At 46.1% G+C, this 15,939-nt stretch overlaps 1 protein-coding gene across 2 annotated transcripts; it reads right to left on the reverse strand.

Moving 5' to 3' along the window:
- Positions 1-395: 395 nt before the first annotated feature.
- Dele1 (DAP3 binding cell death enhancer 1) lies at positions 396-12,809 on the reverse strand. Of its 2 annotated transcripts, none has more exons than XM_046460345.2 (13): positions 12,651-12,809; positions 11,757-11,871; positions 11,544-11,661; positions 9,381-9,528; positions 8,278-8,439; positions 7,947-8,035; positions 7,749-7,845; positions 5,960-6,102; positions 4,782-4,940; positions 4,595-4,687; positions 2,439-2,598; positions 1,710-1,931; positions 396-1,037 (listed from the first exon to the last, which is right to left on the reverse strand). In XM_046460345.2, the coding sequence occupies exons 1-12, from the start codon at positions 12,679-12,681 to the stop codon at positions 1,711-1,713; spliced, it is 1,536 nt and encodes a 511-aa protein (XP_046316301.1). In that variant the 5' UTR covers positions 12,682-12,809; the 3' UTR covers positions 396-1,037; position 1,710. The 2 variants fall into 2 exon arrangements, with proteins under 2 accessions (XP_046316301.1, XP_046316300.1); XM_046460344.2 differs by having other exon boundaries at positions 396-1,040.
- Between the last annotated feature and the right edge of the window lie 3,130 nt (positions 12,810-15,939).

Consider the following 15,939-nt stretch of genomic DNA (forward strand, 5'->3'; position numbering starts at 1 on the left):
CTCAGAGGTTGGGGAAGTAGGGGTAGGCAGCAGAGGGAAAAGTAGACAACTCCCCCCTCCAAGTTAAACTGGCCAGGCTGGCTGCTCTTTCCCATTCAAGCCGTCATCAGAGGCTGGTCCTAATTCCCTCCACCCCTTACCCTCAACCACATCTATGCTATTGAACTTGGGCTAACATCCAGAAGCCAGGGAACAGCTATTCACAAATTCAGTAATTGGAGTCATTAGCGTTGACTCAGAAATCATTTTTTTTCCTTAAGTCTCTCTCTTGGAGAAGCTTTTAAGACCCTTTAAATTGGTTAATGGAGAGTTTAGAGATGAGGATGGAGCCTTGGCTTTCAGCTCCCCCTGACAGTCTCCCTGGCCCTCCCCGACACATTCAAGAGAAAGACTGATGAGATAATCCACCATCTGCTTTATTAAGCACCCATACATTTCTGGCTCACCTTTCCCAATCGAGGATTCACAATCTACACTCTCTGGCTCAAAGTGCCCAATTTCCATTTATTCCCTCACAGCGGTAGGACCCTAATAATGCTTTCACGTAAAGTGACAGTGTAGACTAGTAGAACGTAAGGCTGGGCCAGGAGTCAGAAGGCTAAGTTCTCATACTGGCCTGGTGACACATAAAGCCACTCAACCACGGGCATCACCTTGCCTCTGGGGTCTCAGCAAGAACCCAGGTCCTTTCCACAGTAAAACACCTGTGCTTCAGCCTGTAAGGTAGGAGGCAGGGCACACACTGCTGCTCTTGCTCTACAATTCAGGAGACAATGTCAGCAAGTCAGTCCACTGCTTCAAGATGACATGGCCAGGCAAGCAGTCTGAGCCAGAACCTGGGTTCTTCGCACACTTTCTTCTTCTTACGGTGCTGGGAGCTGCTCAGGGTTGGGGGGAAGGTGAGTGAATAACTGGCCTCTTCTTTGGGACTCTAGCTTTGATATCTCTGAGCATTCACAGGTTCCCTCTTCAGGGCTGAGGTGAGGACTGAAGAAGCCAAGCAGATCCACGTCGGCATTTAGGCAGGCAAGAAACTCCTTCTGCCCAAACCAAATGTGAAAGGAGAACCATGACAAATCCATTGGGGATGAACAAAGACCAGTGGTGGAGCTAGTCCCAGGGATGTCCTGATGTGTCGTTTCCCAAGTATTAGCCACTCATAGCACCACCCCCATAATTTTTGCCAGCTCTTTGGATCTCTATTCCTTTAAATTGACCTCTCCCCCTTTTGAAGTTAGCTTTATAAATATCTGTAAAAACTATGGATCAATATGACATCATCTTTTATATTATACATTAACTATATAACTACTAAAATCCTCCTGTGCATCACTTGAGTCACACAATTCAGATGATGGCCAGAGATGGTGCAGTATAAGTGTGAGGAAAATTCGGCATGGGATGGAGAAGGTGAGGGACTGGCTCAGAGACAGGCTAAGGTGAGGAGCAGGGTCCCTGGAATCTCCAGTGGATTTTCACAAGTCACTGAATGCATCCTTTTGGTGAACGGATCAGAAATGACTGAGAACAGAATGCTCATTCATGAGGCTACCAAGTGAGGGGAAAGGTCAAAGTCATTGATTAACCATGCATTTGATAAAGTTGGGGACCTGGCTCCCTCTGGGGAAAGGGACTTTGACACCCTATTTTTATCATCCAGCCTCCTGTTCCTCACCCCCAGGCCCTTAAGTAACTGTGTTTGATCTCACCTTAGCAAAAACCCAGTCTTACAAGACTCCTTTCCAACGAGGGAAGAGCCCTGCTGGAGGCTCCATGACTGGATCCAAAATGCCCACTTCTGCAGAGGAGGCCAAGGTTCCCTGTGCTGGAGGCGTGAGGGAGGCCTGAGGCACCTTCCAGCAGAGTGTTCAGGCTGCAGAGGGAGGGGCTGGAGAAAGATTTCGGTGCTGCTGGGTGGCTGGGCCCTGGGGCTACAAGAAGGGGTAAGAGCAAGGCTTACTCACGCAGTATTCTCCAGTATTCTCCGACTCCTATTTTGGAGCAAGAACTTTTTAAAGGACTTGGTTCCCCTGGCACTGTTAACCCAGCCCCGCTCTAGTGACTCACGAGTGAGCAGGACTCCCAGAGCCCAAGAAGGGTAATTCAATAGCCTCAGGGCACTGGCTCTCCAGAGAAGCCTTCAGAGCAGCCACCATTTGTTCAATAGCTACTGTGTATCAGGCTGTGCTAAGCCCTTTATCATCATCTCATTTAATCCTTACAAGCTAATGAGTGAGGTACTATCACCCTGATTTTCAGAGGTGAAGAAACAGGCTGAAAGACATAGAGACCCAGTTCAGTACAAGGAGAGGTTAACACTCCAAGAGCTGTGCTCTTAACCACCATTGAGGCCGGACATGACAAGAAGACTCTTGTCTGCCACAGGGTGGGTGCTGAGCTCAGTGGAGGAACCATCTGGCTTTGACTTGCACTGGTACCTGTTGTCTCTGTGGAAAAGAGGGTGCGCAGCCTCTCCTGGGCAGGCTTGTTTCCCAGAGCCGCTGACTGCTGGTAACATCTCACGGCCTCTCCCAGATTCCTCTGCACACCAAGGCCCTTCTCATAGCAAATTCCCAAGTGGTACCTGCTCTGTGAGTCCTAAAGGAGAAAATGGATAGACATACAGACACACGTGCAGGACTGAAGAACTGTAAGGCTCAGCCAGGAGGTGGAGTCAGGCATGCTGGGGCTTCATCCACGCAGGGTCAAGGGCCAGCCCGGGCCCACCCCATTCCAAGGGATCTCAACCACGAAATGCCAGAGGCCCAGAGCCTGCCCAGCCCAGAGAAGACTGGATCCCTCCACCCAGGAGATTCCAGACAGAGTGGTGAGGAGGCTTCTTTTGCTGAGGCTGCCTGAAAGAAGGCTGCAGCCCTTATGGGAAACCTGGGAGTCAGGCTCCTGCGTTCTCCTGAAAGAGCAGAAGGCAGTGATGGAAGATCAGCTTCCCAAAGGTCCTGTGTACCCTCCTGAGTCTCTGCCCAAGAGGTCTGCGGAGCAGAAACGACAGAGTTTAGCTCTGAGTCCTCTCTCCTGAGGACAATGCTCCTCAGAGGCAGAACAATTAGTGGTTACAAACCTGGCCTGTGCAGCCAGGTTCCAATCTTGACTCTACCACTTATTGTCTGAGTAACCTAAGACATGTTACTCTACATCTCAGTGCCTCGGGTTCCTAACCTATAAAGTGGCGTTTAGTAACTGTCCTACCTTATTAGTTTTCTATGTTACTCTGTGAAAAGTGCTTAGATGAGTGCTGTTATTATTATCATCCCCTTTAATTGCCCACATCATTAATCCCTCCCTATTAGAATATTTTCATCATATCCCAAGTTAAAATAAGACACCTTGTAGACTCCCAACTATGGTCCCATTTCTCTTTTATCCTCTGCAGTCATTTTGTTGCTACACATTCTGCCCCCACTTCTGTTATACACAGGCCAAAGTCTCGGCAACAGAGTAGCTTTGGGGCTACAAGCCAGGTTAGAACACAGCGTGGGCTTAAGTAAGGCTAAGCACCCACCCCAGCAACACTGAAAACCCAAGAAGACACCATTCCCTGTAGGTGGGAACTGACCATATGGGTGACAGACATCCTTTGTACACTTTTCTTCTTGGTCTGCTGTCTGACTCTAGCCAGCCAGGGTGCCCCCAAGTGTGCCCAGCACATGGACTGCAGGCCCACTTAGCCTAAGAAGGTTGTGAGGGGGGGCTCTTGCAAGGAAAAGCAGACATAGTGCCAGGTAATGGCTAGGGACACTGGTCCCCTTTTGATAGTTACTATATATACTTTGAACAACACAGAGTAGACAAGAAAAACTATTCTAATGTCTAAGAGTTCAGTAAAGCTATCAGGGTACTGAAAAGAATTTGGTGTTTCATAATGACATAAAGCTTTAAGATTTCCTGCATTAAAAATAGCTGTTATAACTCAGTACTTCCCAAACCCAACTATTTATTCCCTTATAATATTTGGAAAATCCCATGGAACTACTTACTGCTCTATTGAACAAACTCTGGGCTAGCACACCTGAATGCCAAGGCCCCCAGTTCATAGAAAATCAGAAATTCCTTTTCCCACAAAGTGCTCAGTGTGTCCACCAGGTGTATCTGACTCCTGGCGACTACCACAACTTGCACAGATGCACTCATCATGGGAATAGCTTACAAAGCATCCTCATATCTGTTACTGTGGTTAGATTTTGATTCTTTCAACAACCCTGTGAAGTTGTAGACAGGTGAGGAAGGCACCATTATATAAGTTTTAAAGATGGGTAAACAGGTTTGAGTCGAGAAGTGAGTGGCTCAGTAATGTGCTAATAAATGTTCAACAACTGGATGGGCAGGAAGGAACCCTACTTTGCAGCATTCAGCAAGGTGTGTCAGTAAATACTCCCCCCAGGGCTGATTTTCACCTCCAGCATAGCACTGGACCTGCCCAGGGGTCACAGAACAAGTACACCAGAGCTAAGGCTTAGAGCCAAGCCAAAGCTCCTTGCAAACAATTTTGTAAGCACAGAACTCAGTACCAGTTCCCAAACCCCTTCTCTGATCAGGCTCAATATCCCAACATGTCTGGCTTCCAGAGATCTCATACCCCATTGCTGGCTGCAAGCCAAAGATATTTCACAGCTTTCTGCTCATCCAGGTGTGGCTCCTTGGTGAAAAGCACCCCGAGGAAAGCCTGGGCCTACAGACAAGGAGAAAGGAAGATGACATCTTGGTCACTTTAGAGGATCCACATGCTCCAGACAGTTAGGATAGACCCTGCCAATGGCACTCACCTCTCTCAAGCCCGAGTCTGCAGCTTGCTTCAGCATGGACACTGCCCTCTGCCGCTCAGGGTCTTGTGAGGAGGCTGGGTCTTGCAGTAGGCACCTGGCATAGCGGTATTGAGCCAGGCTATGGCCCTGGCTGGCAGCCAGTTGGTAATAAAGAATTGCCTGGGGCAAAGGGAGAAATATCCAGTCTGCTGGTAACTCTATAAGCACCTTATTCTTTGAGTGAAATTTTCAAAAAAATCATTTAAATAATACATCATCATTATAGATTAGTCAGATAAGCCAAAACTTAAAAATAGAAACTAAAATCCTGAGAAATCCTGCCTCCAAAAGATCATTCTCTGTTAAATTATTGTTTTGGTGTTTTTTTTTTTGCAGACCACAGATTGAACTCAGAGGCACTCAACCACTGAGCCTCATCCCCAGCCCTATTTTGTATTTTATTTAGAGACAGGGTCTGAATTGCTACCTTTTGCTGAGCCTGGCTTTGAACTTGTGATCCTGCCTCAATCCCAGAGCCGCTGGGATTACAGGTGTGCACCACCATACCTGGCTCTCTGTTAAAATTTTAGTATATAGGTTTGAAGATTTCTTCCCATAGATGTGTATTACACATGCACACACAAACAGAGGGAGAGGGGGAGAGAGAGAGACAAGAGATATGAGAGAGAGTGAGAGAGAGAAAAAAAAATAGTATCATACTACTTATTTTATAACCTTTTACTTAACAAGACACTATGAATATATTTCCCTGTCAATAAATATCGATCTATCACATCATTGGTAAGGCCCATAGATTTAATTTGCCAGTTTTCAATGAAGGAATTTTAATATGGTTTCCCCTTTCTTGCCTACATATACAATTAAAAGAAACACATTCATGTTTATTTTTGTGTACTTATCTTTTTTAGAATGATCCCATTTTTTAAGGGCTGTTTTGGGCTCTTGAGGGTATAGGTACAAGGAAGAAAAGCAAGATCCCTGTCCTGCCAGAGCTTTGAGTCTAAATTCCTGGAAGTTAGGAGCTTCTTTTTTTATTTTTTTCTTTACAGCGAGCTGCAACCAAGTCAGGAAAAGAAGCTGGACTTTCCCCCATCCCTGCCAACTACTCATTTCTGGAGATCATGCTGGGCAGCTCAGCACAGGAGACAGGACAGGTCTGGAGGCAGAAGGGACAGTACCTTGTTGAGGTTCCTGGGGGTGCCTCTGCCATGCTCGTGACACAAGCCCATGTTGTACTGTGCTTTGCTGTAGCCACGGTCTGCAGCTTTCTGGAAGTAAGAAAAGGCTGCTGTGTAGTCCCCGTTCCTCATGTTCTCTATCCCTATAAGAAAGCACAGGGCATAAACACAACTTCCTCTGTGAAATGTCCTACATTCTCAACCAGACACACTCGGCTCCCTACCGCATCCCAGGCTCGATCTTCTTTGTGCTACACATCAGCATATGTTTCCACCTTCCAATTTCTCATTGGTTTACCATAGACAACAGTGGGTTCGGCCCTCCCATAAACCATCCCTCCCCTTGGTAATAACATTCTGATTGCCCTTTAGGAACAATGCTGTCTATGTGCCTGTGCTCTTCCTAACCAATGAGACCCTCTCAGGAATCTGAATCTTGATCAGGTTGGGATAAGGAGGGGAGAGAGCTCTTGTAAGTTTATTCTGATAGCAGCTGTGGAGATACTGTCTATTGGTTGCGGCCCCTTGGGTCTTTGGAGTTTCCCTGATTCCTGTCCTGAGGCTTGGCAGGACAAAATTTTCCTTTTGGCCTTATGTGAGCCAGAGTGGATTTAAATAGCTTATAACCAATGAGCCACACCTGACACAAGTGACACTTATTATCTTATAGTAATGAAGCCAGCCAATACCTGCATGCAGGTGCATCCAAACCCAAACTCACACATCACCCAAACAAAAAGGAAATAGGAAAGGAGCAGGGAATAGCCAATTCTCAACTTTGCTCAAACCGTTTCCTGCCTGGGACCCCTCGGTCCACCTCCATCGTCAGGCCTCCCATCTCATTGCTGTTCTAGAATCTTCTGACCACACTCAGGCTTTACACAATTTTTTGGCACTTTACTAATATACCAAATTTTTCCCTATAAAATAAACTGCTTTAAGAATACAAGTCCTGTCTCCTCAATTAGACTGCAAAATCCTAGAGGCAGAGCAGGAAAAAAAAAGAATGTAGGAGAAATAACTTTGCATAGGGTGAAAGCTCTATACAAATGCAAAATATGATTATGCTTTTGTGTTCTGCCACAGTGCTTAGCACTTGCTGAATAAATGAATATATGAATGAAGGAATGGGCAAGAAAATTCTGAGACTACCCATCAAGATCACAAAAAACTAATGAGGGAGAAACCAGGTTCCATTCAGCCAGCAGTGAATTAAGGTTGCCTCCCCGCTGCCTGACAACTCACTGTCCAAGGTTCACAGAGCCCTCTGTCCTTGGGGAGAGGACTTGAGGGGACAAAGGAGCCCACCCTGTCACCAGTCCCCACACTGGCTCCATCAGTAATCCTGATCCTTCTACTCTTCTCATTTCCTCTTCCTTTAACCTTGTGTTTTAACTATTTTCTCATACTTAAAGAATTTTCAGGGAAGCACATGGTCATTGTGGCCTACACTCTGGATCATACAACTCCCTACAAGGTCATGTCCTTAAAGGGAAGGAGTGGTCCTTCAGCTTTTCCTACCTTCCCCCTTCCAGTGACTTAATCCATGGATCAGAAGGTAGCAGCCAGAATAGCCAAACTGAACCTCAGGATGAGAGGTAGTTTTAAGAATGTCAGAGCACATGTGAACATGAATGGGTCCCTGACATCACTGAGCAGGTGCTAGATTGGTCTACCTACCTGGGAGAAAATTAAATCTCTTGTCTAAACCACTTCCGACCCTGACTGTATTCCACCTACCAAATACCCCTTCCATTGTCCCACCCTCCTGCAGGATCTCTCCAGTTACCCAGGAAGTTGAAAGCGATGGAAACACTGAGCTGGAAGAGCTGCTGAATGGACATCACGGCCTCCTCAAGGGGGAGAGGTTTTGACTTATCTTGTTCCTGGGGAAGAAATATCCAGATGTATCAGAAGATGGCTCATTGGGATGGCCCTTCCCCCAGAGAATGCTGTGAGGATCCAGGTGGCCAAAATTAGATAATACCTTCTTTTCACAAGTGGGCTGAGGCTGGGCTGGCTTTGTCTTGGGCTCAAAGCTACTGCTGTCATACAGGAAATCAAACTTACTGGGACCTGCAAGGGAAAGATACCCAGCCAGTGTGAGGGAGAAGACTGCTACTTCCCCTACCCTCCCAGTCTGCCCAGCCTCTCCGTCCAGCACCCATCCAGGGTCCAAAAATAACTGAATCATCCCAGAAAGCAAGAAACTTCACAGGAATGACAATTCCCTTATCTGGCAATATACAGCAACAAGCACCCATCTGCCCAGCTCCCTCTAAGCCACCCTCTATCCATTTAAGGAGGTGAGAATATACCTTCCTCAGGAGGCTCCTGAAGACCAGTTGTTCTCAAGGAGCTAGGCAAGGAAAAGTTTCTGAACTGAGCCGAGAGTTCTTCCTGGCCCAGCCTGGGTTCCCTGAGGCCAATACATCTGGGAACTGGGCCATCAGGGCCAGGGAGAACGTGTCTCCTTAGTGCTGGAAAGAGTCAGCAAGAGCAGTCAGGTCAGAGGGGAAAGTTCAGATTGACAGAGTCCTCCCTGAGGTTTTAGGAGTCAGAGGAAGAATTCTGAAACTCCTGGGACATCTCCTTCCCATTTTTCCTTCTGCATTTCCTTTCTGGACTCCCTCCAGGACCCACATTTATGCTGATCTTCCATCCGGAGCATAAATCACTCCTCTGCTTGAATTATTTCAGTATCAGGGAAGTATTGACCTATTCACAGTGTAGCCCCAGCACCTAGCATTTTGTTTAATGGCAATGTTGGTAATGATTATAAGCATAATAAGAGCAAGAATTTAAACTGATAATTACCAGGCACTTATTATATGCTAGGCATTGGTCTAAGTTCTTGACATATATTAGCTCATTTAGTGTTCCTAAGTAACCTCTACAATGGAATTTATTATTATTACACCATTTTCTAAAGAAAGAAACTGAAACATGGGAAAGTAAAAAAGTGGCTTGTTCAGAGACACAGGGCTATATGCATAGAACTGGGGCGTGAACCCTTATAATCTGACTTCAGAGCCTCAACCACTAGGCTATATGGCTTCTGTACCACGGCACATAATACATACTCAATAAAGATTCACTTCATGGATGAGTGACAGAATGACTGACCAGAGAATCACCTAACCTGCTGAGGGTCAGGCAGGAAGCCACACCCAGGATTCTAAAGGACTCTGGACTTGGGAGCTCCATGGGAGGTGATGGGAGGACAGGGAGGGACACAGAAGGGCAGGTGTGGCCCACACCCTGGGTGGACAGAACTTCCCCACATTCCCCTTCCTCTGACTTCAGATAGGAAAGGCAAGGAGCTGCCGATGGCTCTTTTCCTGAGGTGTGTCCAGAGAGCTTCCTGGCCTAGAGAAACTCCCAGCCTAGCCCCCCTCCTGCTCCAGGACTGAGAACTCACAGGAGTGTGGGTGCCACCAGGGAGAAGAGAGGAAACGATCCAGGGGACTGCGCCAAGAGCAGCGTTCTGCTCGTCGAGGTCCTGCTGGCAGGGATGCCTGGAAGTGAATCTGCCTCGCCAGCTGCAGGGCCAGCACGGCCAGAGTGCCCTGGGAAAGAGCACATCAGGACATGGTCCCCCACCAGTCAACTCCTTCAGAGCTGGCCTTCAGCTCCCCCATCATTTCCTCGGGAAGCCTTTCCTGACTCCCGCTGGGCAGCTCCCCTGCTCACAACATGCAAACTTTTCCTCTTGTACTTAATAAGCATCACTACAATTACTCATCTAACGTCTGTTGCTCCTGTTAGCATAACAAAGGCAGGGACTGTACATGCTTTGCTCACCAATGTATCCCTGGTTCCCAGCACAGTGCTAAGCTATAGTATGGGCCTAATAAATGCACACTAAATAAATGCACAACTAGTAACTGAACAAAGAAAAATCTAGGCAAGCAAAAAGATGATGCAGTAAGTTGGAAATGATGCACATTTCCAGCTGCAGGCTTGTGGAAGGTGTCTCTTTCTCTGACAGGTCGGCAAAAGACCTGAGCTACCTCTTAACCCAGTGCCTGCTTGGTTTTCCCTATCTCCACTCCTGTCATGCTCAGGGAGGGATGCCCAAACACTTGTCTGTTGCAATAGGTACTGTTTCTACCCTGGGGAAGCTTATATCTTGTATAAGAAAAAGAAATACAATAATTTGCAATTATGCTAGATGCCAAAAACAAAACAAATTGTGAGGTTACAAAGAATGTAAGAGGAAAGCCTGATAAGGAGTCATGAAAAGCCTTCCTATAGGGGTGATGTATGAACTAAGTTCAGAAGAAAGAGAAGGCAGCAGTACTGTGAAGAAAGGGACAAGTATCCATCGCATTGGGGACAGCTTGTATGTAGGCCCTTTCATATGGACAGTAGTACAGAGCCCAGTGATGATATAAGGCCCTCTGGAATCCAGGCCTAGTTCACAAAAGGACTTGGTGTGGAACTATACTAGGGCTCAGATCTTTGGCAAAATGGAAAAATGTTCCCCTCTCTAGGGTATATGCCCCTAGTCTTCAAAAACCCAGAGAATGGTATCCCTTCATAGAAATATCCCAGACTCAGCTGATGACACCAATTTACAGGTTTAAAAAAAAAAAAAAATGAGGGGCTGGGGTTATGGCTCAGTGGTAGAGCGCTTGCCTAGGCACTGGGTTCAATTACCAGCACCACATATAAATAAAGAACAAAATAAAGGTATATCAACATCTAAAAAAAATATTAAAAAAAAAAAATGAGGCTCAAAGAGGTCAAGTCAATTGCCTAAATGCACAGCATGAAAGTAGTGGGGATGGGATGTGATAGACACAAGTGATACATGTGTCAACTTCATTCACAATACCTTATAAGCTGAACCTCTACCTGAAAATTTGCCCAAAAGACAAAGGTTCTGCCCTATTATACTTAGTGTTTACTACGGAGCACCTAACTTTCTAGATTCTGTAGTAGGTACTTTTACAAGTCATAGTAGCTGAAGTGATACAGCCTGAACTCCAGAGTTAAATCTGGAGTAAATACAGTGACTGGGAAGGCTGAGACAGGAGAATTGTAAATTCAAGGCAGTTTCAGCAACTTAGTGAGATAGTGTCTCAAAACAAAAAATTAAAAGGGCTGGGAAGGGAGGTTGACGGTAAAGGACCCCTGGGTTCAATCCCCAATACCAAAAAAAAAAAAAAAAAAAAAAATTACATTTTTCTTTGTGTAAGACTTTTGCAATGATGTTAAACAAAATAACACATGTATAATAGTTTACATTAGTATGTAATGATATTTATTATTATTTACTGTAAGCTCCATGAAAGCAAGAATTATATCTACCTTGTTCTCTGCTATGTCCCCTAGTGCCAAGAAAAAATGCCTGGCTCAGAGGTTTTAGATAAATGTTTACTGAATAAAATGAGGGCTAAATACACATCAAGGGTACAGGGTGTGATACTACCTCCATGAATATACTCCAGTGTCATGGGTTCCTCATTGTGTAGACACAATGATGGCCTTGCTCTCCTTTCTAGACCTGGCTACTCTTCCATGCAGGATCATTCTCATCCATGCTGAAGGTAAAGGACAGGATTGGGGGATGCCTTACCCATGAGATGGCATCCCACAGGGTATTTGGGGAGACACGAGCAGACATCCACTGGAAGACATTCTTCCATCCATGGGACTTTGGGCCCCTGCTTGTACTCGGGCCATGGTGGCCTGACCTAGATGATATAATTAGAAACTATCAAGTTCTGTCCAAAACGGGGGCAAAGGAAGGCCAGAGGAGAAGATGGGTGACAGAATGGCAGTGTCTCACCTGTCAAGGTTGGGCAAAGGGACCAACAAGGTGGAGGAGGTCGCTTGAGGCACATCTGAGCTGTTGGTCTTGGGGGTCACACCCCGGAGGTGAGGTCCCAACAGACGGGGAAGTGCTGTGCAGAGAAACAAGGATCAGTTACTTCAACAGGAACAAGACAGAAGCCAAGTGACCCCAACAAAGCATTATCTCCGGAAACACAGGAATCACTGGCATCTGCCTCTACAGTGTTTTCTTATTTCTTTTTTTTTTTCTTTTTTCTTTCTTTCTTTTTTTGCAGTGCTGGTGATTGAATTCAGGACCTCATCCATATTAAACAAGCAGTCTACCACTAGCCACATCCCCAGCCCTTGCACTGGTTCTCATGGAAATCTTTAGCCTAGTGGGGATTCTAAGGTGCCACCCCAGAACCAAAAAAGAAGGCTCTCAGGATGAGATAATAATAAATATCATAAATATAATAAGGAATACACTCTGAAAAAGTTCACCCAGGCGATTCTAATGCCCTCTATGGGTGACAACCTTTGCTCTATGACCACACACCCACACACTCTTGCCCAGTCTCTAAATCTCTCCTTTGTTCATTGGTTTCATTACTTCACAGCCTCTAGTTCTTTCATTGACTCCTCCCCTTCCTAGAGCTCCACCCATTTCCTTGGGTCTAAGCTCCGCCTTCTTCTCTAAGCTCTTCTAAGCTCCTTCTTCTTCTCACTTTGCTGCACAACTCAAATTCCAACATCACCTGACTTCTTAGACGTAGCCCCGCCTCCTCAAGGCCCCGCCTCCCTCCAGTCTGGCCCCGCCCACTGTCGCTTTGGCAGTTTCCTTGCGCCCCTTTCCTCCAGTTCAGAGTCTCTGCGGCCTTTGGGCGCTAGCAGATGGGGTGCCCCTTACCTCGGCCCAGGAGACCCGTCAGTCGCCACATGTCGCCAGCACCATAGAGACCGCGCAGCCGAAAAAGCCAGGCCAAACCATGGGACAGCCGCTAGAGCGGCCGCTGTGGTGTCCCGAGTGGGGAAATCCCCACGCGACTCTTGAGCTCGCCAATTAGAAAAGAGCTCCACCGGAAGGACGGCCCTCAGCGAGAGGAAGTGGAGGATGTGGGCGTATCTGGGGCCATTCGGGGGGTGAACCGCGACAAGGGCATGGGGGTGTGGACCTGGGAAAGAGCTGTCATTTGCCACCCCCACTGGAGAGAGGACAGCGCGCCGACCCGGGGATCGCAGGTGGCCGTTGAGGCAGGGCTGGAACGACTGCGGTGGAGCAAGAGGGCCTTGTAGACACCGCGGAGCCGCCGAAGAGGAAAAGACTCCCCAGGCCCAAGGCTTAAGGAGGCCAAGTGGATCTAGGCCGAAGGAGAAGAGCCTTAGGGCCCCACGGAAGAAGCTAGCAGTCCCAGCTTCCCGCTCGAGGCCATCGTTTAGCGATGCCAGGCCCCGACCCCACCGTAGCCATGAGAAATGCACCAGGCAGGGTTTCAATTCTTAGATTCTAGCTGTGGCTCAGCTTTGTCGCACTGTGTAACCTAAGGCCTACTCCTTCCCTTATCAGGGCCTCAGTCTGTGTACCACGATGGGGTCAGGTGGAATAGTCTCCCCTGGTTCTTCATGGTGTAACAGGCTGAGACTCTGATTTGCTCCTTTCAAAATCCCAAGAGCAGCCAGCCACATGCCCTGTTAATCAGAGCCCATGTCTGCAGACCCAGCCAATGTTAAGTGTGTTCTTTTGAGAGAAATAGCTCTCCTTTCACTATATTTGAATCCATTAAATAAAAGAGCTCAAATTAAAATGTAAGATGTTCAGACTTAGACTTCTTGTCCTCTTTCCCCCTTTTCGGTGAGTGTAAGTCTCTAGGGTGAGAGAGTACTGAAGGTAACTACTTTTAAACCCAGGCATGTGGTACAAAATTTATGTTCATTTGGTAAACAGTTTTTGAGCCAAAAGTCAGCTGCCATTCTAGGATCTGAGAAATCAGTTGAATAAGGAACTTCTGTGACCTTCAGGAATACATGATCCAGTGGATTAGAGTGGATGATGGAGTCCCACAAATCTGAGTTTGATTCCCAGCTTTCTCATTTTCTAGCTTTATTATATTGTGCAGGTTCCTTAATCACACCAAGCCTCTTCTTCTTCATCTATAAAATAGAGAAAGTAATACCTCATGCAATTGTTGTGAGGCTTAAATAAAATAAAAGTTCCTGGCATGTAGTAAGAGCCGAATCAATGTAAATTGCTATTATGGTTGTGGAGGAGGTGAGTAGGCAAATGTATTAGATAACATTGTAATAGAAGCATGAGCAATGGATTGTGGGATGTACCATGGAAAGATTCAGAAAAGTGGTTGCAGGGGCTGGGGATGTGGCTCAAGCGGTAGCGCGCTCGCCTGGCATGCGTGCGGCCCGGGTTCGATCCTCAGCACCACATACAAACAAAGATGTTGTGTCTGCCGAAAAAACTAAAAAATAAATATTAAAATAAAAAAAAAGAATTGTCATTTAAAAAAAAAAGAAAAGTGGTTGCATTTGAGCTGGGCCTTTAAATATAAGTAAGAATTTATGAGGTAGAGATGAGAAAAAATAATTGTAAGCAGAAAAGCTGTGAATAAAGGTCCAGGAGTTTGAATATTGGGGAACTATTCAGAAATAACTTGATTTGAAATTTGGGGCAGTTACCTTTCATATTCCTTGTGTTGGCTGCCTCAACAAGTTCTCTGGTTCAGCTGTGTTCTTCCTGGGACTTTGGTGCCCTTCCTTTCAACCTGTCTGTACTTGGCTTTCTTTTCCAAGGGTCAGCCCAATCCTCAACTGTTTGAGACCTCCCTGCTTTCTGCTTTTCCCATTCTTGTAGCACTTAATTTCTTACTACATGGTTTAGCAGTAATTACATGTTGTCCAGCTATTTAATGACCTCATTTGTGTAAGTCTAGTCTCCCCAGTTCTCCAGGGCAGAGATAGCATTTTCCTATTTTGTGTCCTATATGGGGCTGACATAAACTAAGTCCACAGAATATGTTCAAGCAATGCCTGTTGACGACCGGATACCTTGTGCTGATGGTGATATAGCCACGTGTACCAGAGCCCAATTATGGGATTTACTGATTTGAATGGAAATGTCTTCACTCCACATGCACACATTCATTGAGTGTTCTCTCTGTTTGAAGCTAGTTAAAAGGTTTTAAAAGAGAGGATCTGAGAAGACACATGTGTAAGGTGCTTGTTGCCATGTATAAAATGGCATTATGGCATCTTGATGCCAGAGAACAAGGGATAGATGTCAGGGGCAGCTGGCCTCCTCACTGGGATACCAGGAGCACTGTCAGGAATGGCAACTTTGTTTCCTTGAGCTTTGGATTTGCCTGAACTGCCCAGGCTCCAAACCATCAGCCATTCTCTTCTGTTCCCCAAACAGTGGTTGGATTGTGGCACAGAGTCAGGTTGATTCAATCCCTCTTCAAAGGTAAGCTATCTTACACTGGGAACCTATTGTCCAGGTACCCAGTTAATCACCTCTTGTGATAAATACTCGTGCTACTGTGTATTCAGTGAATGTTCTAGACTTTTGTTATTGCTTTCGTTTTTGTAGACATTCTTAATTTGCATTAATCAAGTATATGAGAGCTTAATTCAGTGTTAGAGAATGTTCTGAATGTATAACAACTTTAAAAATGGCTGTGGTCCCTGCCCTCACAGAGAAAATAGTGTAGTGGGGCAAAGTCAGTAGGCAATTAAAATACAGAATGGTGTTTTATTTATTTATTGCAACACAACAAATAGTGCAACGATCATTTTATTAATCTCTCACAGTTCTGCAAGTTGACTGGGCTCAGCTGGGCAATTCTGCTAGTCTCTCTTGGGGTCTTAAGAGGTTGCAGTCAGATGGCAGCAGAAGCAGGAGTTGTATGTAGATAAGTGGTACACTGGAAAGACAGGGCCTCATTTTCTCTCCATGTAGTCTCAGGGCCTCTCTGCTCTACATGGCCTCTCCAGCTGGGTAGCAGAACTTACAGGATGGCTCAGAGCTTCCGAAATTACCAAAGTGGAAGCTGCCAGGCTCCTTAAAGCTTAAGCCTAGAACCAATATGGCATCACTTCTGTACTCTGTTGTTATAGCAGTTTACAAGGCCAGTTCAGAATCAAAGTGAGAATGAAAGACATAAGGTGGGAAGTTGGTTCTTTGGATACTA

This window comes from Marmota monax, unplaced genomic scaffold (assembly GCF_021218885.2).
Source record: "Marmota monax isolate L192 unplaced genomic scaffold, Marmota_monax_Labrador192_F-V1.1 WCK01_AAM20220418_F8-fsc00006, whole genome shotgun sequence".
Lineage (NCBI taxonomy): Eukaryota > Metazoa > Chordata > Mammalia > Rodentia > Sciuridae > Marmota > Marmota monax.